This window comes from Myodes glareolus, chromosome 21 (assembly GCF_982192425.1).
Source record: "Myodes glareolus chromosome 21, mMyoGla1.1, whole genome shotgun sequence".
Lineage (NCBI taxonomy): Eukaryota > Metazoa > Chordata > Mammalia > Rodentia > Cricetidae > Myodes > Myodes glareolus.
Window position 1 is genome coordinate 21,569,947 of NC_142046.1, and position 24,167 is coordinate 21,594,113.

General features: G+C 47.5%; 1 protein-coding gene across 4 annotated transcripts in view; it reads left to right on the forward strand.

Moving 5' to 3' along the window:
- The first annotated feature begins 12,327 nt into the window (after nt 1-12,327).
- Pax8 (paired box 8) overlaps nt 12,328-24,167 on the forward strand; it is a 59,066-nt gene continuing 47,226 nt past the window's right edge. For all 4 annotated transcript variants that reach the window (XM_085681206.2, XM_085681207.2, XM_048426147.3 and 1 more), the window contains exons 1-2: nt 12,328-12,448; nt 12,802-12,912. In XM_085681206.2, the coding sequence (XP_085537332.1) occupies nt 12,888-12,912 (25 nt within the window). In that variant the 5' untranslated portion in view covers nt 12,328-12,448; nt 12,802-12,887. The remainder of the gene's footprint in view (nt 12,449-12,801; nt 12,913-24,167) is intronic.

The following is a 24,167-nucleotide window of genomic DNA, read 5'->3' on the forward strand; positions in this document are numbered from 1 at the left end:
CTAATAATAAGGCTGCATAAAGAGACAAATGGAGGCCAGTGTCATGGAGGATAAATCCTTTTAATTAAAGGAAGGTGTCTGGAGACGCAGTAGTGGGGAGAGAAAACTAGAGCAAGTCTGCTAGAGATGCTACTGGACTGGGAGGGGGAAAGAAGTCCAGGCCCTTTCCAGACTTGGTACCCTCTTCCCCATTCCTGCCTTCAGGAATATAGGAGGTAGCTGGACCCACAGGCTAAGGGGCAGGGATTAAAGCTATCATCATTATCATCATCGTCATTGTCATTGTCACCATTATCAAGTTTGCAGAGTGCTTACACACAAGCTCTGTGCCTTGTGCTTCGTTTCCTCTAAACCTCATAAGCCAGCACACAAGGGTGCCCTAAATTATCCACGTCTCACAAGCGAGCTGAGCAGGAGGACCACATCACTTGTTAAGGTACCATTCTGAGTGGTGCGGAGAAGTCCCCCAAACTGCCCAGTTTCAAAGTTCAAGGTCACAGGAGGACCCTTTTTCATAGGGACAAAGGCATCAAGAAGAGTAAAAATGGTAGGGGCACAGCACCTTGGACAGCACCAAACCTAGCCCTTGCAGAGAAGGTGGGGAGCCATTGTAACAGCTCTGTAGTCCCTTGACAAGGACTCTGAAGAGCAAAACCATAGCAGACTAAAATCATCTGGTTGGCCTCAACATCCAGGGTAATGAGCAAGGGACTCAGATAACTGTGTCCTGGACTTAATCAACTGTCTTGCCGTCAGGACGCTCCTTTACTGTCCTTTCTTGCTTTCTGCTGACAAGCATGCTGAGGGTTTAGCATAAAGCCGACCCGAGGTCTCTGAATTCATACCAGCATACAGGATTCAAACTGGCTGTAGTTGGCCTTTAAAACCCTCAGATTAGCTATACCCTCTTTCAACACTCACTGTACATACCAGGTTCCAAGTGGAGGATAGCCCTGATTCACCTGCCCGGTAGAATCAAGGTTGCTGTGACCAAGTTTCATGCTACGTCGCCATACCATCTCTCTGGAGGTCCTCCACAGTGAGAGCAATGACTTACAGTCCTGACTGGCCCCGTGGAATGAGACAGGACACACAGCCCCCATAGAAATCAAGTCTAGGAGGACAGAAACAAGTGCACTTTTTCTGTGAAAGGCAAAATTGTATAAATCTCACCCCGTTTAAGATCATCTAAGGCACCATCTTCATTTTACAGACCCTGACCCTAAAGCTAAGGGAATGTAGGTGGCCTACCAAAGACCACGCTGTCTCCTGATTCCATCTGCTCTTCCAGAAACCTCACCATGGTCTCTCTAAGTTTGTCCAAGGTGACCCAGAGCTCAGCAGCTCCAAATCCTGGATTTCTGGCTTGCGGAGGACAAGTTTCATGAAGGTAGTTTCCTTTTTGGAATGGATGGTGGTGATGGGAATGCTTGGACCTGGAGACACAGAAGGAAAACTTGGAACTTCTGAAGCTGCCATGCAATCTTGGCCATTCAAAACAAATGCTGAAGGAAAATGATCCATGACAAAGTGACACCAGGATGCAAATCAGACTGGTCCTGCCATTGTCTACTTTTTATAGGGCCTCAAGCCAGGATGGACTTACATCTTCCTTCTATCTACTTCTCCCAGGATGGCAAAAATAAATGAGAGAAGAGAGAGATGATCTCCCCCCAGAATAATTGGACAGCACCCACTCTCCAGGACCCTGTAACTAGGGCTCCAAATAGTCTGGGAGTACTGGAATGGGGTGTGGCTTGGCACAGGGGACCTGTGTGTTTAGCACAATGACCTGATTGTGCAGGTTGTTCCAACCCAGCAGCGCTCCAGTGGTCACATGTCCCCTGGGCAGCAGATGCTATAACCTTTGCCCAGGGGTTGGGAGCCCTCGGTGGCAGAACTAAGTGAAAAGAGGAGGAGGGAGGCCTGGTTGTCCCTAATGTCACCAGAATAGAGAGAAAGCTATTCCCTGACTCTGCTCATGGCCCCAAGTCCTAATCTACCCATATTCTTCTCAGAGGATCCTCACCTCCAGGGAGGAAGGACACCAGCAAAGTAGGTGACCTCCCCAGGTTAAAAGTGAGGGGCTACTTCGTTTCTGTTTCTGCTATTCCCTACCCAAATCCCGTGAGGTGTTACTCAGCCGAGACTCCAGCCCTGTGTTTGTCCTGCTAACTGCTGTGTACCTAGTGCCTAGCATCACAACATCACAATGAGGTCATTGTGTTACCCTGGCGGCTCAAATTTGTTCCATGAAACACACACGCAAGCGTGTGTTTATTGAGGATCACCTGTGTGCCAGACACTGTCCCAGGGTGAGTATTCAGAAACAAACAAAGCTGACAAGAGCCTCCTGCTCTTGTGGGAACAGATGGTAAAAAAAGAGGTAGACACGTAAGCATGTTGACTGTATGTGGATGGTGGAAAGAGATGAAACAGTGACCAGGGAAAAGACTAGGGAAGCAGAGGTGTTGGCAGGAGCGGTAGCTAGAGAAGAAGTCACAGAGGCGAAAGAAGGACCATCAGACTAAGCAGGGAGTGGACAGCAACACACAGAGAAAGAGTGCACCTGAAAGGCTGGAGAAAACAGAGTCTAGGGCACTGGAGCAGAATAAAGAGACAGCATTTAGAAGGAAATGGAAGGAGGAGGTGGGAGAGCAGGCGATGGCAGACGTTGACATAGTAAGGCTTTAGAAGCCGTTGTAGGGATGTTTCGGTTTTCCTAAGTGTAGAATACATTAGAATCTCTCTAAACACACACACACACACACACACACACACACACACACACACACACACACACACACATCATATGCATTACAGGTAGCATGAAATTTTTACATAATACATAGAATAGTATGTAACACACACACACATATATATGCAAATGTATTAAATGTGGAAGATGGTTCATTGGGTTAAAGTGATCATTGCATGAACCTGATGACCCGAGTTCATCCTCAGAACCTACAGCACTCAAGACAGGGACAGAGACAGGACAAGTGGTCAGAAGCAGGGCAGGTAGCCTGGCATGTACGGTACAGTGGTAGAAATGACAAGAGGAGGCTTTGGGTCTCAGGTGGAAGGTCAGAACCATTTACTGACATTTGCATTCTGACTTACACATACACATGTACACACACACATGCACACAACACACATGCACACACACAACTCATTTATGAATTAACTGATTAACTATTTTAAATTATTAGTTGCAATCATGGATTATGAAAATATTTATTCTCCATGAAGTTTTGTCAGCCAAAAGCATTGTCACAAGCTTGGATTTCAAAGTGCTTTTATGCCCACTTGTCCACAGAAGCCAGCCCAATGGACCAAAGATCTCCTAATTTTATTTGCAATAAGGAAACATGATGCCAAGGTATTAAGGGGTTTAATCAAGGCTTGGTCTTACTTCGTCTTACTTCTTCTTTGCAGAGATGAGAAACTGAGGCCCAGGTAAGCTACGTGACTTTTCCAAGGTTCCAGAGCCTTGGTATCCAGCCTAGAAACCTAGTTCCCTGACTCACAGGAATGCTTTTGAACTGCCTGTAATGGTTAACCTTGATGGTCAACCTGACAGGAATGACTGAGGAGACACACCTCTGGGTGTGTCTGTGGGGCCTTCCCAGGGAGGTTTAACCGAGACAGGAAGACTAGTTTCAAATGTCAACAGCATTGCCCCAGGAGCTGGGGTCCTAGACTAAATAAAAATGAAAGAGTGAAGTCCCAGCATTCAACTCTCTGCCTCCTGAGTGCAGGAACAATACGGCCAACCACCTCACATTCCCACTGCCCATGCCTTCCCCATCATGATGGACTGCACCCTCAAACCATGAAACAACATAACCTTCTATGGTGATTGTGTTAATAGACAACTTGATTAGAATTTAGAAACACCTAGGGGATGGGTCTCTGGCCTGCCTGTGGCAGATTAATTCAGTTACATTAATTGATATGGAAAGACACATTCTTTTTGGAGACAGGGTTTCAATAGATAGCCTTGCCTGGCCTAGAGCTCTCTATTTGGACCAGGCTGGCCTCAAACTCTTAGAGATCTGCTTGCTTCCACCTCCTGAGCTCTGGGCTTAAAGGACAGTCTTAATTATGAATGGGAGCATTCCCTGGCAAGGGATCACGGACCGCATAAAGGAGAATGTGAACTGAGCACTAACAAGCATGCGTTTATCACTTGTACTTCTTGATGGCAGATGCAATATGACCAGTTCCTTCAGTCTCTGCTACTGACTCCCCCACCCTGAGGGGTCTGCACCGTGGCTCAGGATAAACCCTAACTTTCTCCATAAGTTTATTTTGTCACAGCAAAGCAAAAAGTAACTAATAGTAGCACATACCAAAGGCAGAAGTCCACTGTACAAAGTCCCACTCTATCCTGACCCTGCTTTCTCTGTAGCTCAGGGCTGGGGTGGAACCAGAACTCTAGAACCCTAAGAAACGTCAGGCAGATGGCTCCTCTCTACCCTTCCCTTTTTTCTGTGGCCATTCGAATTCTTGACTAGTATCTTGCTCCAGGCTTGTCAGCTCTGATTGGGTTCCTATAGAATCCTCTCCTGGCTGCTGAAAGTTTCGTGGTAGAAAATTCTCCCAAAGCTTTGATCCCTGCTGAGGACCCAGGAAGGTAACCTAGGGCTAGCACTAACTGTCTGCCTAGTCACCAGAGGGTTAGAGCCAAGGTCAAAACCTGACTAGAGACTATTTCTCTCACCCTCAGTGCTTCCCCCAACCCCAGTACTCTCTCACTCCCCAGGAATTATGGGAATGTGTTCCTCACCCATGTGTAACCTGGACTTCTCCACTTCTCCACTCTATCTGCCAGAGAACATCTAACATGAAGTTGTTTTGGACGGAATTACTTTTATTAGCATCACGCTGGGTTATTGAAATGATGGCTTAAATATGGCGCTTGGCAGGTTCAAAGATGCAAATTGATCTACAGGCTGCCACTGCAGACTCAGAAAGATTTCTGGGGCAAGCAAGGGGGCTCAGTAGGTGATGGTGCTTACCCTAAGTCTGCTGACCTGAGTTAGATCTCCAGGCCCCACACTGGTGGACGGAAGGAGAAGACTACATCTTGAAAGCAAGCTGTCCTCTGAGCTTCAATATCCAGAAAGGATACATTGCAGGAACTTGTCCTAAAAAAATAGTTTGCCAAATTTTGGTTTTTTGATCCCATTTAAAAGCTTGCTATCTAGAACTGGCATTATCCTGCTAACTTTCTAAACTATTGGCTGTGCCTTTTCTCTTCTATCTGTGCTTGATCGTGAGTCTTGTGAACTAACAGAAGAAATTCCCTATTCACAATCCTTTTTTTTTTTTTTTTTTTTTTGAGACAGGGTTTCACTGTAGTTTTAGAGCCTGTTCTGGAACTAGCTCTTGTAGACCAGGCTGGCCTCGAACTCATAGAGATCCACCTGCCTCTGACTCCCAAGTGCTGGGATTAAAGGCTTGTGCCAGCACTGCCCGGCTACGTATAAAGATTTCACAAAGACTTCTTACCTTTGTCATGGTGTCTCATGCGACAGACTCGAATGTGTCTAGCACAGCTTCTGAAGCTACCAGAAATCCTCTTTGTGGTGTTTCCAAGGTCCACAGCTCACTCTTCACATGCTTAATCCTTGCTCACCTCATTTCCAACACACAGGGGACAATGTATTCTGCTTTCTTTTGGAGCGGTCAAGAAAGTTTCTACACGCTGCCAGACTCCTTGTCTTGAGTACCTGCTGACAAACTGTACAGTAGCAATAATCTTCCCTGTAGCATATGGCCATTGTCATGAAGGGCAGAGCAATGGTAGAAGCCCAGCATAGGTAGTGGTGGCAGCCTGGGCCAACTTCTCAGCCCAGGAAGAACTTTCTAAAACTCAGATATATTCTCTCCTTTTCCTGCACTAAAATACCTCTGCTCTTAGTACAAAGTCTAAACTCCTTAACATGCCTGCAGGGACCCGTGACCTAATCCTATATACTTTCCAAACATCCCCCAGATGCCGCCACATACCACAGACACTCCATCATACTATCTACATCCTTCTGATCACATACACACCTCACCGTACCACACATGCCATACGTATCCTCCACCACATACACGCATGCTACCCTCGCCCTCCACCACACCACACACACCCCATCTTTACACTGCACATATGCACACACACTATTCCAACTTCATACACCCCACTACACCCTCCCCATAATGTACACCATACTTATCCACATACATTATCCACACCAAACACACACCCATCATACCACACACACCCCGTTATGTACACCATGCCTATCCACGTACATTATCCACACCAAACACATGCCCATTGTACCACAGATACCCTGTACACACCCCACTACTCACACACTGCCTATACCACACACCCACCATACACACTCCACTGTGTACAATTCATATACTGCCCCTACATACCCTCACCATATCACACACAATACTCCCATATCACCTATAGCCTATCTCACACATATACCATATACACCCCACTATACCACATGATAAGATGTATACCTTACACTGCACATATTACCATAGCAAACACACACTACCCCACATACTCCACCATATGCACACACATACAAATGCCCTATATCACAACCCATTATACCACTCACACATATAAATATATATATATATATATCTATGTACACACACACACACACACACACACACACACACACACACATATATATATATATATATACACTCTTCTGGGCTGAGCCTAAAGAAAAGTGACTCTTTTTCGGGGGTGGGGGGGAGAGAAGGGAGAGAAAGGAAAGAGAAAGAGGACTTACTAACCTGTGATCGGAATGTGCGCAAAGTAAATGGAAGTAACCTGGGCAGCTCAGAGGGGCATTTGGGCCGAGAAAAGGAAATTCTCCTTTGTAGTGAGATGCCTAAAATCAGAAAGGGTTTTTAAGCAAAGTTTGGGAAAGGGCAGGGGTGGGTGACGCATGTTTTAACAAATGTCTGCAATGCCTCTGCCTTGGGAATGCTCCATGTTTGCAGGCAGGGAGTAGACACACCACAACACTTGATTCTTTTAGTTCTTTGAAGTGCCGGCCTCTCTGAGGGCACAGAGTGTGAGCCTCCTCACCACGGGCAAAACCTCCCCCCCGGTGCCACTGAGTGCCCGAAACTGACACATAATCTCTGCTTTACTTCTGAGTTTAGTCCAAGAGCTTCCCTGAAGGCATGGCTACTACCCATGCCCTAACACAGACACAAGGTAGAGGAAACCATGCTGCATGGGGTCTTAGCTGCTATGTCTGAGATCAGACCAAGACTCCACCACTCAGCCGCTGAGTGACCCAGAGCAAGGTCTATGTTCCGGGTGCCTTGAGACCCTGACTTTACTGGGTTCTATAGTAAATAAATGTTTCTGTCTATAGAGTATCCAACCTTACTAGTGTTTAGTAATACTTAGCAAGTATCAGCGGTGGCAGCTGTTTTTATTCCAAGGGTTCCTTACATAGCATTCTCTCAAGATGACGACCCATCCACTCTAGTATGAGAGCCTTAGGCAGCAGGAAAGTCATCAGAAAAGAGGAGGCAAAAGCCTCAAGCCCTAACTCTACTCCTGCAGACACAATGAGGTTAGGGGCTGTTGAAATGAACCTGGGTCAGCAGGAGACTAGATACTACCCCTTAGATTGTTCTGCTTGGAATGTGCCAGAAGTTTTTCAGAGGGCAGTTTGAGACGTTGGGGGACAAAAGTCAGGTTAGATCTCCTGAATCTTCTTTATACTTCAAGCCATTCCCCACACTTCCTCGCAACCCCCAACCATTAAGGTTGATGGTCCCTCTGTCAGTACCCTGGGCACTGCCATGGGCCCTACTGTTATTTCTACTAAGAGCAGGAACCTCTGGCATTCCAGACCCATGGAGAACAGAGCCAGCCCCGCACCGTGGGTTTTTTCCTTGGCATGTTCCCAAGAACAGCTGTCAGGAAGGTAGCCCACTTGGTGCCCTGGAGTGGGTGGAAGGATTCCCGAGACCTGACTCCCTGCTGTTGTAGGCTGGATCACAGGGTCCTGGCTAGGGGAGGGCATTCCTGTTTGCTGAGCTGCTTGCTCTCCGGTCTCATGGCAAGGGTATGTTCCCACCATGGGGTCTGACCTCACGCTAGCCACACCCTGGCTTCCAGAAACCTTCTTCCTAGGGAGAATGATAGGTGCTGGGAAGAGGGAGGAAGCAGGTTGGAATGAACAGAATTGCCAGCACCAAACACAAGCCTGGGTCACTCCTGCTTATCCGAGCCTGCCAGCAGGGTGCCCGTGGTCAGGAGAGCTTCTGTTGGCTCTGGTTTCTCACTTGCAAAGCAGATTACTAAAAGGCTCCAGCTGGTTATTGGTGACTTTAAAAAAAAACTATTGTTAGTAGAGGGAAACACGAATTCCCCCTCTGGCCCCTGTATTACTCCTTCAGGCATCCTTTTTCTGCTACCCCGTGAGGATTTTTCTTATTCCGCGATAGGAGCACCAGGCTCCCCCTATGGCAGCCAAAGAAGATGTTGCCAAGGGGCTGCAGAATGGGCATAAGCCCAAGGGATGTGTGCCAGGTCACATCTCCAACCTTCCCCAACTGGACACATGCCACTGGTGGCTTTTTCCAAACTGCCTTTCCAGCCCATGGCTTCTTTCCTCTCACCTGCCAGGACCTGCATTTCTATTTCTGTTTTGAAAGCCTCAGGGAAGTGGACCAGAATAATTAATGATTGATTCTCAAGCACAGCCACCAGGAGGCCGCAGGGCAGGCTGCTGGCCATCTCCTCAAAGTGTGAGGAGGGAGTCGAAATCCCGCGAGGCTGCGGCAGGATTGGGTTTGTTCCCGGGGGAGCGAGCGGTGGGAAGAGTCCAGGTGCTCTTTGCGAACTACACCTGCGAAGTTTGCAGACCTGTCTGCCAGGACCTCTGCTGCCTTCCTTTTAGGTCAAAGGACATCCACCATCCACCGTTCCACTCACAGCAGCCCCCACCTCGCAATAGCGCTGCGTGCGCGCAAGCGCATGCTCACTGGCCCCTTTATCTTGAGGTTCTCACTCAGGAGGCTTTTGAGAAAACTCATCCCGCTTTGGGGGAAAGGATTAAAGGAACCGTCTACTGAAAACTGCTAGAGGAGTTTTCACTCAGCCTTTCTTGGGCGTATTGCCTCTGCCTTTGTTTTCTAATAATAATTAACTTTTGTACCTAGCTGGTTTTCAAAGGGCTTTGGCATTTGTATGTAAGTCTATTCATCCTGGAGGTAGGCCTACCCTTTCCCTCTACCTCACTGCATCTCACATCCCACAGAAAAAGAAATCAAGGCTCAGAGAGAAGGAATGATCCTATTCCTCGCAATCAGGTCTGGCACACTCACCTTCAAACGCAGAGTCCAGTGCTTTCTCATCCCTAAAGGATACCCTTTGGTTCGGGAATGGTCATTAAGGAGGGGGAGACAGGCTGTTAGAGAGGGGTGGGAGCCTTATACTATACCTGTCCTTCAGGAAGATTAAACCTTCTGTGACTGCATGTTGAAGGGGAAGATGAGGTTTCGGGGCTCCTCTGCTGTGGTACTTGGGGTACCACTAACAGCATACTGGAGAAAGTACGAGGGGGTGGGTCACCTCAGCCAGCAGGCTCCAGGGCAGGCCGGGTTTAGTGCGGAGAACCTCAGAACCAGGAGCATCCGGAAGTTTATTCTGCTCCTTCCAGCACCATGGTGCCGAAAGACCATCTTCTGAAAGCTCGCCAGACGGACATCGTGTTATAGTCCCAGAATATTAATTATATAAACTCAAAAAGTTGCCACGTGCTGTGTAGGATTGCCACTTTCCCTGGGAGTGAATGGAAAGTTGAGCCTGAGGGAATATTTCTTTCCACAAGCCTTGAAATACGTGGCCAGATTTCTCTAGAAGCCAACCAGCATTATTCATGGTTGTATTTTAATATTGGCAACAAATTAAATTTTCTTAGGAAAACACAGAGTATAAAACTTGTAACTGAAGCGGGGTGAGGGGGATGGGGGAGGTTGCCAGGTGGTGGCAGCACCCTTAATGTCAGCTCTGAGAAAGACAGAGGCAGGTGGATCTCTGAGTTCGAGGCCAGCCTGCTTTACAGAGAGTTCCAGGACAGCCAGGGCTACACAGAGAAACCTTGTCCCAAAAGAGTAACACACCAAAAACAAAACAAAAAACTTTTAACTGGGTTTAAGCTACAGGTTGCTAGTTGACAGTCCTGGGGAAAAAGCTTATGTGCACCAAGCTGAAGAATAGTGGGGGCATTTTAAAGGGAACTCTCTAATTTCCTACTGAACTAAAAGTCGAGATATAAACATATTTTGACACTTTTTACTAAAGTCAAAGAGAGGGTTGAGACTTAAAAGCTTGAAGGAAAAGTTTTAGTAAATACAAGTCTTTCAACCTTTTCATTTCCCAAAGAAAAGACGGAGACCAGAGAAGCTTCGTAGCTGGGTATTGCTTAATGACGTCTTCTTCTGTATAGGTTGCAGGAAATCAGTAATTAGAAAACAAGGCATGGTGTTCTGACTCGTGGTTGGTTCTAGAAGATCAACCCTGCTTAGTGTCCCCCTGGCGATCTATGTCACCTGCAGCCTGAAGCAGGCATACCCTTGAGGCATTTGGGCCTGTTTTCCCTTGATAAGTAGCAAAGTGCAGGTGCACATTCCAGTCTCACAGTAGAATATTGCAGTAACTTGATGTGGGCCTAACTATGGGAGAACAGGAGACCATTTTTGTTGGTCGGTAAAAAGAGTATTGGCCAGAAGAGCTTCATCAGCTTTAATGGTTATTAGACCTTTGGCTTGGGTGGAACTTCTGAGGTTTACAAAACTGTGTGGGCAAGGCTTCTCAGCCAGCTTGGAGTACTACCTCCTGCTGTGGAGAGGGAGCAGGCTCTGGCATCTGCTGTGGCCCTACAGCTTCCCCCAATGGAAGGAAGGGCAGGAGCAGAACTGCCTGCCCAATAGCCCTTGGGATCCTTAGGTCCTGAACCGAGAACCACGCCCATGCTGACACAGTTGAACCTCCTCTCCCCAGGAGGATGTTGGGGTAGGGTCAGATTATCTGGACCTTCCAAACTATAGAGCAGTCTTAAGTAACAATGCAGACGCATTTAAAACAATAATGCGCTAGATGCTTCCGTTTAGAGCCCTTTAACGATTCATTTACAGACGCACATTGTCTTTCTTCTCACACAATGACTAGATTTCTCCTAAATTGAGATGCGAGAAAGGCCAGATGGGTTGGAAAATAACTCCTTTTTTTTTTTAATTTAGAAAGTTGTGAGTTCTCATACCCAGGTGCACGCATCCATCTCCCCCTGTCCTGGCTTCCTCCTCATTCCAGCCCTTTCTTCTACCCCTCCAGGCAGAACAGTCCCTTCTGCCCCACAGGGCTGTCCTCTCAGCTGTAATCCTAAATCCAGAGATCTAGTCTGAGATTGCTGGTGGGTGGGGGGGGGGCATGACTCACTGGCCTGCAGGTTCTCCAGAACATTTGCGCCCACGTGCTCACAATGTCCCCTTGGACGGTGACGCAGTATCAAAGAGAATTAACTATGAAGAGGGAAGTGGCAGCCATCGCTGCTACTAAGAGCCTCTTACTCCTTCCCAAAGGATGCCTTCTACTTCACAGAATGGCTCCTGTGCCATTGCCCCACGTCAGCTCAGGATTCGGTGAAATCTAAGTCAGACAGTTTCCTTCTCCCAAGTTCCTAATTCCAAAGAATGAAGGAGACTGCTGATGGCCTGGCATGTTGGAGAAGAGAGAGAAGTGGCCTTACTTAGTAATAACCATTTCCTTTAGCCTAGTAGTGAATAAGTCTCCAGAAGAATAAGCCCAGAGAAGGTGGCTTGACGTTGATCAGGCATCTACTCTAGAGAGGGTCACATCGGTAAGCAAGGCCATCTTGCATGAGTGGGCTTCTACTCAAAGACCTGTGCCCTCACACCGAAGTTCTCACACAGAAAAGAAAAGGCCCTTTGCCCATGCACAGGGGCCGAGGAGGGTTGCAGGGTGTCATAGAGCGACCTTGAGCTCACTCTGGTGGTCAGTGACCCCAAGAGTCTCCAAAGAGTCACATCCTCAGGCCCCCAGGCTTTCATCTTCCACTCCCCCAGTGTTTCCTCTCTTCCCTCCGCTGGAAACACAAGCTCCAGCGAATGTTTCTAACTCCTGAGTCCACTCAGCCATGTCCCCCTTGCAAAATCCTCCCCTTCCCTCACCCCCCTGCACCCAGCCAGCCAATCCGCGGCCTGAGAGCCTCGCCAGACACATCTCCCAGGGCCTCGGCGGGATAAAACTGGTTGGCGATGCCAGGTGGATGGGAGCAAACTTCAGAAGGAAGAAGAGACGCCTGGGCCCTGGGCAATCTCAGGGGCAGACCCAGGCAGAGAGGGCCTGAGGCCAGCCGGCCAGGTATGTTGCCTAGGGGCTAGAAGGGAGCAGGCTGGGAAACAGCTGGCCTGTGAGAAAGGAGAGGGTCCTAAGAAGACTAACAGCTTCTTCCTTCTCAAGTTAAGTGGGATGAGGCTGGGGCAATAGAGGGATAGGGTACCTGGCGGGAGTTTGGGGCTTCCTCCATGCATTCCTAACTATGAATCCTCCCAATAAGCACATTCGCTAGGCCAGACTGAGGTTGGCCTCACTTCAGTCAAAAAAAAAAATATTCCTTACTCTTGGCACTCAATGGGAGTCAAAAGACCTAGTTTGGGGAGGGGATGTGGAGTTGGGGCCTCAAGTCTCATGTCCTTTGCCCTGGGTTTATGCAGGGTAGCAGCGTGGCTGCTGGCGCCGCCAGGACCTGCGTAAGAAAGCCCCGAGTGTTCCGCAGGCTGCTGCGAGCGACTCCCTGGCAATGCCTCACAACTCGATCAGATCCGGTAAGGACCGCAAAGGGGCCAGGACCCCCAGCCCTCGCGCCGCCGTGCGTCGGTGTGTTCGCTTGGCTGGGTAGGGCGAAAGAGCTCACGCTCCAGGCTGGCGGGACCCACCTGTGTGGGGACACAGCTGGGGGCGCCTCGGGCCTGGCTCTCCACTGGGGACCACCTTGCTGTTCTCCAGTTCTTGGGTCTCCCTCTGCCCAAGCTGTCCTTTCCCGGCTTTGGTTTCTGAGAACCACAGGAAGCAATGAGGGGTTGGTTAACTGTGGGGTCACAAGGGTTGTCCTTTGCGCCCCCCCCCAACCATCTTGCACAGCCATTGGACAGGGTGGACATCCTGTACGCTCTCAGGCCTTAGGCCAAGCAGATTCTAGACTTGCCGCGACCCCTATTCTTTGATCTCTGGGTGCACGCAATTCTTCTTAAGACTCCTTAGGGCTCCGTGAGCCCTACCCCCACCTCTGCATGTTTCGTCCCACGGAAAAAAGGAGTCTGGGGATTGGGGTGTCTGGGAACAGTGGCGCACTATTGCTTTTGGGTGCTTTTGGATGCCTTCCTACCTGCCTTGAGCCAGGCAGGGACCCAAGCTCAGAGCTTCCACTGGCGCAGACTAATGCCGGCCGCCAAAAGATCCCAATTTTCCTCCCCACCTGCGTCCCAGCCCAGGCCCTTCAAAAGCTCCCAAGCTCCCTGCAGCTGTGCCTGATCCACCCGCTCGCAGCTGGGGTCAGGGTGTACTTGGGGAAGGAACCCCTAGGGTCCAGGCTGGCGAGAGTGGTGGACGCCCGCCACCCAGTCGCACGGCCAGTGTGGACCGCGGGCGGAGGCGCGACTCGGCCCGCGGTGATGGATGGAGCCAGGTTGGGCGCGAGGAAAGCGATTTATGGGGCCAAGGCGCATCGCGATCGATTTGGGCCGGCCAAGTGAGAGGAAATCAATATTTCAGATGAATTCTCCGCGAATATGAAGTCGCGCTCAGCAAACGGGACATTTGTTATAATAAGGAGGGTCGGATCCCGCGCGCTGCGCGGCTGAGATCTTTATTTAGCTGCCAGGGTCAGACCGTGCGGCGCAGTCTCGGCTGGGAGGGCCCGGACCTCACTGGAAGGGATACCACCAAACCCCTAGGGCTCGGAAAGGCTTCCTAACCCCTTTGGTTGTAAAGCAGTGGAGGAGACAGCAGGATGTTCACCCCTGCCCCCGCCCCATTCCCAAAGTGGGACCCTAACGATCTTAGAGCTGCCCTGGCCAACTTGGGGCAGCTTCAGCGACTGCGGTGTGGACACCTCCCCGCGCTTCCCTGGCGCCGCCAGTGCAGCTGCCTAGCACCCCGATCCGGCTGCTCCTGGGGACCCAGCGCGCCTCTGTGTCACTTTCTTAGGCCAGGGCATGATTTTAGCACCTTAGTCTTTAGTCAAACTAGCCTACGATACTGAACATCGCCTCCGACTCCGGAGTTGGTTGGTTTTCCAGGCCCAGCGGGGTCTGGCTGCTGCTATCCTCTCTGGCTAGGCTTTTGGCGAGTCCGGTTTACTCTGCTTCGACCTCCTCCTGACCTTTCCGTTGGTGACAAGAGTGGGCACTCACAGACCTCGAATTCACGAGGATGAGCGAGACTCTTCTCAATCGCCGCTTAAGATATAAGAGTGTCAGAATTTTTCCGGTTTGGCTTGTTTTCGTCTTAAAAGCACTCCTTAGAACAAATGAAGATAAAAATAAAAAAAGGCAAAAGGCACGATTTACCTTTACTTTATTCTCAGTCAACGACTGCCCCAGTTGCTGAAAGAAAGGCGCTTTTCCTATCAGCTCAGATATAGATCGCTCTTGGGTGTGAGTGTCTCCCTTCTATCTCCCGCCTCACCAGGTAGTTTTCTGTCCGAGAAAGCCAAAGGAGCCTCTTTTTCACCCTCCGCCAAACAAAGGAAGAAATAAAACCGCGAAGGAGAGGACAAGGGACTTTTCCCATCCATACCACGACTTTTTAAAAGATGAAAAATGCCTAAAGGAACCCCAATAGTTAAAATCTGTTCCGCATTTCTCCCCTGATCCCTGTGCAGGCAAAGCTGAGCCAGAGATGCTCGTTTTTCTGATCATTTGTTTGACGTGGTGTCCCTTATTTAGTGAGGAATTCGTAGCTGATCCTTCTTATCTTTTGTTTTGTTTTTTTGAAAAGACCATTCTTCAGGTTTAGCGGCTGGTCCACAATTCTGCTGGCACTTCAATTTTTGCCTGCGACTGTGGAGTCTGAGGGTTTAAGTTTTCTGCGGAGCAGACTCCAAAGCGCAAGAGTCCTCTTGAGCTTTTGCCAGGTCAGATCCCCTGGTCCAGCCATCCTTTCTGCTCAGCAAAAGTTTCCTTCGCACCGTCGCTCCCCCTTCACCCTCCTCTCCTGCCGGATCTTAACATCTTTACAGCTTTATTCTCAAGGATAGTTCGTGCTGTGAGTGAATTATTTTGATATCGCGTTGGGCCGAGCGTTCGATAAATCCGCAGGATTTTTTGTTGCACCGGGGGACAAAATTCTCTAAAAGCAGAAGCGTAAAAAGAATATTTTGAAAGTTGCGTGAAGAATGATCGGTGCCACTTATATATTAAAACGTAAATAATGTTTCCACGAAGAAGAGAGTTTGGTTAAAAAAAAAGTAAGCAGATTGCCACTAAAAGTAATATTCAAAAAACTTGTGGAGAAACTATCCCTTCCGTTCCTCCGGAAATATATTATTCTAGCTGTGGGTGAGAAGATCAAGGGAAGGAACTAAGTTGCCTTTAAACACCTACAGCTGGGAAAAGGGTGAAAAACCCCCAATTGGAAAGAATCTGTTTCTTTCCAGGTTTCTTGCCTGGCTTAGGGGGGGAAAAAAAGGAAAGAAAAGAAAAAGGTTTTCTTGAGAGATGAACCGGTGTCCAGGAACATAAAGAGGTATTGGGGTTCCTCAATTCATCTTTGTTTCAGGATGGTCCAGCTTCCCATCCTCTGCAAGTTAATTAGGAGATAATTTAGTTGCCTTGTGAATTAGTTTTAAGATAAGTATCTTTTCAAGCCCTTGTCACTTTAATTGCCCCACTGATTGATAAGAAGTAATTATTTCTAATTGACACTTTTTTGATGTCTATTGGAAGCATTTATTTGAGACCTTTCTGAAGTAAAAAGAAAGTTAATTAATTTTTATCAATCTACACCCAAAAGGACAAAGGACACGAAGAAAACAAAATAAAAATCAATACCGTGTAATTTTAATTATTAAGAATCATTTTGACTTGAAGGAGATCTTCTGTTAATATATGAAATCATAACATCGTATGACAGTCTCAAATCTCCAATTTATGTGAGAGCAACTATTATGGGCACACATTTTCTGTGGATAAATTTATTAGTCGTTTGTGGATCTACTTCATTTTGGATCAGGTTCTCTCTGCTTTGTGGGTTTTTTATTCCTTTTTTTTCTTTTTTTTGTTGTTGTTGTTCGGTTTTTTTTTTTTTTGTAAAATCAATGAAACTTGGAATGCTCTGAACAGATAAAATCAGTTTTTTGTTAGTAGCTTATTTTGAGTATGATTTACTAACAGCCATCCTGGCTCTCTGTAATTATTGACGGAGCTGGGTGGAAAGGTGAAATTTTACTTATGGTGGGTGACACATGCTGTCTCATACCTAAACCTTGGAGTAAGCAGTTTAATCATTGACCCCCAGCACCTTGTACTGCGAAAGAGAAAAATACAGGAAATAAAGAAACAGAAAAATAAAATAAAGAAAAAGATAAAGAAAGTGAAAAGAGGAGGGGATGGGGGAGAGGGAGGACAGGGGATGGGGGAGAGGGAGGACAGGGGATGGCTGAAAGAGATGAAGATACACCATTTACTTTGGGAAGAAGGTGGCCCAGTTCAGGTGACTAGGATCCTTGATTTAAAAGGTTTGAAAATTTGAAATTGAAATCCTGATTTTGGAACTCATTCTTTTGAACATACACACTCTTCCACTCTCCCAAGCCATCCCTCAACACTGTTCCATACTCCTTCTTTTCTATGTTGTAAAGGAGCAAACTCTTGGGCAGCCAACTGGTTAAGATAATAGGCATCTAGTTATCAAAGTTTTGATTTGAAAATCTGTGAAGAGAAAACTGAAAACAATGTACATTGTATTCTAGGAACATGCATAAAAATTTGGATGTTGTTTTTATTTGTTCTGGAAGCCCCATCTCTGTTTGCATATTCATGCTTCTCATAGGTAGGCTTGTGACTTATTGGCCTAAGATATTCCTGAACTAATCCCCCTCCCTCTCCCCTCTCTTGCATACACAAGCAAATACACACACACAATTGTGCACCTCAGGAAGAGAGGAATATAATCACATAAAATATGCTCATGTCAGGTTAATTTCAGCCAGTGTCTTTTTCAACCATTTCTATGAAAAATAAAATCCTGTCTGCTTTTAATTCTGTTTCTCCAAGATTATGTGGAGCTGCAAGAATGAGGAAACATTTCAAATGAAAATGAAATTTAAGACGCACAAACAGCAGATAATATCACATACCAACCTCACTATTAGTGAAACTGGAAAAATATATAAATAATGCAAAAAAAATCAGCAAGGGAGAGTTTAGTGATGGAAAATTCCCCTGCAATTAAATGAAACAGTAATTTAGTGGAGATATGCCTGAATGAATTAGCATTTATTAATTGGCTTTCATAAAAACAGTGTGTGTGTGTGTGTGCGCGCGCACGCGCGTGCGCGCACCTACACACACGCACACACACACACAAAGGTAATGTAGAAATTATAGATTCCTTGCAGGAAAAGTTGCTCAAATGTTCATATCAAATCATGCCTTTGTCAAATTCTCTTTTTTTGTGTATGTAAAAAATTCCAGTTCTTTTACTCTCAGATTTTGCCTGCACATAGGATGTTTGCAGTAAGGGGAACCCATCTAGAACAGAAAGAATGAAGCTGCCTTCCCTCTTTCATTTCTAAACATGAAACCAAGGAGACACACACAGGTGTAGCTGACTACACTTTGCTTAGGAGCATTTAAACCAGGTCAGAAAAAAAAAAAAGAAAAAAGGAAAAGGAAAAAAAAAAAGAAAGAAAGTCTTCCTGCCCTTTCCGGGGCACAGCCAACCAAGGAGAGAAGGAGAGAAGGTTGCTTTGTGGTTTGGTCCTTACCCAGTCTGCTAGAGCATCCTCCCCAGCTCAGGCAGGAACTATAGTTTATAATGTCAGCCAGGCACTTGCCAGAGTTGACTGGATGCATGGATGTGTTTACTCTCCCTCACCACAGTTGGTCTGTCTTCATCCAGTTACAAGCATTTTAAAGCCACTCTGTCAAGGCAAGAAATCCCAGAGTTCTCAGCTGAGCTGCGGAGCCGCTTGGAGCTCTGAGAGTCTGAGAATGAGAGCCAGAAGAGAAGAGAAACGTGGGGGGGGGGGGGGGAGAAGACAGAGACAGAGGGAGACAGAGAGAGACAGAGAGAGAGAGAGAGAGAGAGAGAGAGACAGACAGACAGACAGACAGACAGACAGACAGACAGACAGACAGAGATTTAAAAGGAGGAAGCACAGCATGAGATCCCATTCAAGACTGGGTTATTTTGCCTGAGTTGATGCCTTGGTAGAAGCCCAGGCACTTCCCCTCCCGAGTTCTCACTTCCTTCAGAGATAAAACTTTAGGGTCCAAAACTTGTTCTAAGAGAGCCATGCCGCACACTATGAATGTTTCTTTCTGGATTCAGGTGGCAATGCCTTACTTAGTCCAGGCTCTTTGGAGGAAGGGAGTCAAGGCGAATGAAATGTGTTCCAAGTCTGTTTCTGAGGCAATGTTAGATGGGTCTCTTTGAGGTTAAAAGTACAAAGAATCGTCAGAGGGCTCTGGGCTCCCGAAAGCTGAACCCACCCCAGTTTTCCCCAACCCAACAGAGTAAATCTGGAATGGAATATCTAAAGCCAAACAGGCAGGAAGGGGCTTCCGACTTTTTTTTTTTTTTTTCCCTGCGCTAACAATGCTTCAAAGCCCATCTGTGAGGAGAGATGATAATTTTCTCACATCCAGAGTTAGGCTAACCAACCTACTTGGATTTTCAACCACCCCTCAGTGCACTCCCATGACCTCATGGGGACCCGATGACCAAAGATTTATTTTACAGGGGCCAGAAAAAAAGAAATTCTTTATGGCAAGGTTTTTGGGTAAACTCTTCTTCATTCATGTCACTGAGTGCCAGCTTTGCCTTGACTGAAGATCTTTCCCAAGTCTGGGGTCTGGGTAGAAACCAACATCTTTGTCCAAGAAGAAGGGTAGAGAAGTTCAGATGTCTCTCATGAACTCTTAAGTCCCTTTTCTGCATTAATTCCTAAGGATCCCGCTCCATAGTCTCAGATACCGTAAGAGGTGCCAAGTATGGCGAGGCTGTGCACAGCCATTCTTGCAGCCCCTCCTCTTCACGCAATGCTCTTTTATGATCAAAGAAGGAGAATCAGTTCCCCCAGAGCCAAGTCTACCGTGGAGCTTAGTGCCAGGAAGCTGAGATTTTCCTCTCTGTGGACGGTTACAGGTGTGCCGCTGTACTGAGAGCAGGCACATCCATCAACTCATTTGAGTCTCACGACTTCTGCCTGACAGGTCCTGCATGGATGTTTCTATGGAAATGAAGGGAACTCATGGGCAAGGAGGCAGATCTAAGTCCATTCCCTCTCCACCCAACATCCAGCTCATCAAAACTTGGTAGCAGTAGATGGGTGTTCACACTCACACACTTGGTAGAAACGCAGTGGAAACACTAGGCAAGGAAGTTGAAGAGCCTATACCAGCAGGGACTGTGAGAGCCTTCGGTCTGTCAGCTTGCTTTCCTCATCCATGTTCCCCAGTCTCGAGCAACTAACTGAAGTTTTTTTGTCTGCAGCAGGGGTCTGTCTTTCCATCTGCAATCTGAGGGAAGTGTTTCAGCTTTCCCAGCGCCTCTTGAAAGTTGCTGTGGGGAGATGGAGGGGTCAGCCATTAGCCAAAGCGAAGGGAGGGACCTTCCTTCAACACATTCCTCCAAAACTATGGCTGCATCTCTGTCTGTACCGGAAGAAGTGCCACCTTCGGGCACCTTAGAAAGTTGAGAGCCCACAGGAAGCTTCATTTTCTCCCGCAGCAGCTCAACACCACATTGAGTCTGAGTGCCTGGGTTCACTTCAGGAACAGAGAAGGAGCCTCTATGATAGAAATAGTTTTGATGTGTCCAGGGGCTAGTGCTGGGCATCCAGTCTCCTGGCCGTGTAGCTAGGACGCTGGGTGAGGGACTCTTTCTCCAAGTTTAGTTTTGTTTCCTCTGCAGCTTCCTCAGGGTCTCTCCCTCAGGGCGTCAGAGCCAAGGCTTCTGCTGCTGTGGAGCGCCTACAGACGTTCCTTTTTAGCCTCAGCTCAAAATGGGGTTTGTTTTAATGTCTTCACTGAGCTGTTGAGCTGGTTGCAATTTTTGTGACGGTTTTATTTAAGCAGAGGAACTGAAAGAAAGGACATATCCCCAATCTATAGCTCCTACTCTTTCTCTCTCCCTCTCCCCCCTCCCCAATCTTCCTCCTTCCCTCCCCCCCTCTTTCTTTCCTTCTCTCTTCCTCTTTCTATCTTCAGTCACAATGGCCATTGGTTTTGTCTTTTTCACTTGTTTTCCTAAATGGCCTTGGAGTGACCTGGCAGTTAGCGCTAATTAGTCTGCTGGGACACAGTGCCACCGACGGAAGAGGGCAGCAGACAGGTCTGGCTGAACGAGGCAGCTCGGAGGGAAATGGCTTAATCTGCTGTCATTCCGTGAACTGTGTGTTTGCACACACCCAACCCTCTGTTTGTGTTGTCATTTTTATTCGCTGGTGTCTCCAATATTTGCGGAAGACAGCAGCACTATTATTCCTGGGATTAGCTGGGGTGGAGGGGCTGTGAGGTGTCAAGAGGGTGAGGAGCTTCCTAAATGACTGTGAAGCTAGGGTCCTGTTCCAGCCTCCCACCATGGAAGGCCCCCATCCTGCAGGCAGCAGGAGGGGCTAAACCCTGGAGCCTTTGTTCTTGACCCGGGACCTCACTGTTTTCTTTCCGCGTGACCTTTGGGAACTATGTTGTCTTTTGGGTCTTGAATAATTTAATTGTATGAAATTGGGGAATACTTCAGGGTTTCTAGGAAGCAGTATATGTAAAACTAATGTCTTTAAATGAATATATGTTGAATATATCAGTGTAAATATATTCAATATATATATATTCAGGGTAAGTATATATTGAATCTATCCATATTCAAAAGAAATTAATATCCTCAACATGGCACATGGTGGCTACTCAAGATTTCTTTCTTTTTCTTTTTTTTCTTCCTTTCTTTCTTTTCCACTTTTTCAAAGCAGACTCTAGAAGAGGTGGCACACACCTTCAATCCCAGCACCCAGGAGGCAGAGGTAGGCAACTCGCTGTGAGTTCAAGGCTAACCTGGTCTACCGGGCAAGTTCCAGGACAGGCGGGATTGCACAGAGAAACCCTATCTTGAAAAACAAAAATAAATAAATAAATGACAATATAAACAAAAAATGCAAAAGAGATGTCAGGCATTGGAGGACAGCATGCATTCCTGATGGCCCCTCTGCTTTCTGAATGCTAGAATTACAGCCATGAGTCACCTTGACTGGATTATAAGGTGGTGGGGCTTAAACCCCAGGATTTCTGTATGCCAGGCAAGCACTCTATTAAAAAAAAATTGTTCCACATCATGGCCACCAGGTCCAGATATCACATTGCTTGGAGAACTTGAAACCCAGAGCTGAAATGTTGTTCTTTTGTAGATCTAGGAGAGACCTTTTCATATTCCACACAGACGAAACAGTAGACCCATGCTACAGGGATGTTGAGGTGAAATGCACGAATACTTGGGCAATGTCGGCTAAGATCCCCGCAGCGACTGTCAGCTCTCTCACCGTCATAGCTAGAAAACCATTCCTTGCCTCATTACAAGAAAGCTTAGTACCGAGAGCACTGAGCTTTTACTAGGATGCCTGTGGACTTTAGGTTGGAATCCAGAATATCATCAACCTATGAATCATGACCCCTTTGACAAACCTCTATCTCCCAAAATACATACATTACAATTCATAACAGGAACAAAATTATAGTTATAAAGTATCAACAAACATAATTTTATGGTTGGGGGTCACCACAACATGAGGAACTGTATTAAAGGGTCACAGCATTAGGAAGGTTGAGAACCGCTGGGCTAGGGTCTTGATGGAATCTTCCTGGGAGTCCTGTGCCTTAGCAATTATGCTGTGTGCACAGCTAAGGCAGGACACGCAAACATTTGCCTTAGAGACTTGTTTTTAATATAAACCCATACCACTTAGTTTTTAGAAATTAAAAGTCACCATTTTTCTGCTTTCTCCCCTTGTCTCCCCACCTCCCTCACTGTCCACCTCTGTCTTCTGTTTTGCCACTTTGCGTAATAGTAATCCAGTTTGAGCTGGATGGCGAACCCTGGTTGACATTTAAGTCTTAGGTACTGAGGGCTAGTTGCTGACTTCAGCTTGGCTTCACGCCTTCATTCGAATATTCATTTGTTCTTGGGAAACCTCAAAATGGAGGTGGCAATTGTGGGTGACCGCCCACACCCCCAGACCCATCTTATGATGGACATCTGACTCTGAGGCTGAGGTGGATGGGAGGAGGAGGGATGTGGGCAAGAAACCGTTCTAGGGTCAAGCTAGGAAACAGCTGGAATCTGAGAGCCGGCAGGTCTATTTCAACTTACATGGACTGCCACTCACCATGTTCGGGGCACCATGCCAGCGATGGTGACATCTGTGGCCAGGACAAGGAAGGCGAATGCCTGGGTTTTCATCTTGAAGATAGGAGAGGTACCTACTCAGGGCAGGGAAATGGATTCTTGTGAAGCCCGTTAAAGGGAACAGACCCATAGAACCAGGAGGGGGAGTAAGCAGACAAAACAACTCAGGGACAGGACAAGGACAAACATTGACAAACAGGTCAGTCAGGGGCACTAGGAAGCTCAGGTCGTTTATCTTGAACAGCCACAAGAGAGCCACCATATCATCAGCTGCTGACAGATAAACCTCCTGCGGCCATCTGGGGTCTGGTGGATTCCTGACGCGCTCTGCTCCAGAAAGGGAGCCTGGATGGGGCCAGCAAGCTCCAGGTCTCATCTCCATATGGCTGAATATCTCAGAACGAGACAGAATTATCGGTGTCAGCATCATGAACAGATGCCCACTTCTGCAGAGCTAAAATGCTAGGCTCCACCAGCTGGAAGGGGCCCTTTGCCTGGGACTACCTGAGGCTCCGCAGCACATCCTGTTCCTGCCCAGGCTGCTCTTTGGATCCATCCCTCTTCAAGTTGTTCTCTGTATCATGCAGCGTAGACGCAATTGCTCTTTCATTCGAACTCTGACTCTGTCCTTGAGAAGTCTAGAAATGGAGGTGGCAGTTGAGGGTGGCTTCTCCATATTCACAGGCCCATCTTATTGATGGACATCTGTTGCCAACCATTGCTGGTATCTGCAAACCTCTGATTGTTTGCCGACTCTTTTCCTGTGGTCGTCAATCTGCCCCACACAGACAGCACCCACTTGAGCCCGGAGAATCTAAGTTTCCCTTTGGTAAAGGATAAAAGGGTGTGACTGAAAAGCTGGCCTCAAGGTCATTCACACCCAGCTTGATGCTCTTCCCCACTGCTAGTACTGTGTGCTCAGGAGCTCCTCATTTTGTCAATCAACCACTTGTTGCCCATATCTGAGCTCTCTTCAGCAGACCCACCACCTCTTGCAAAGCTTTCTATGATTCCTTCTTCTCCCCCAGGTCCCCCACGAAAGCTTAGTGCTGTGTTTTATGGCTGGTTGTGGTCTGCTTTGCACAGGGGGTATTTATCTTTGTGGCTCCTACATTCTAGGCTTGAGCTATCTGAGGGTCTGTCAGGCCACTCACACACACACACTGCAAGAACTGCATAGGATTTAATTACACTAAATAGTCCAAATAGCTCCAGAAGCATTAAGGTCAAGGGGAGTCGCAGATGAGGCTCTGCCGTCACCCTGTCGCAACAGGAGACCGAGGGTGTGCACACTTGGATTCGGGTCCTACAGTCCTTGTGGCAGATTGGGAACCTCTTCTCAAAAACCAGAGCTCTCTCAAGTGACCTGGTGGTACACCCTAAAGTGTGGTGAGGGTAGAATAGAGGCTTTAAGATGAGAGAGCGTCGTCTGTGGCCTGTTCTGTGTGAGCAGGAGTTAGAA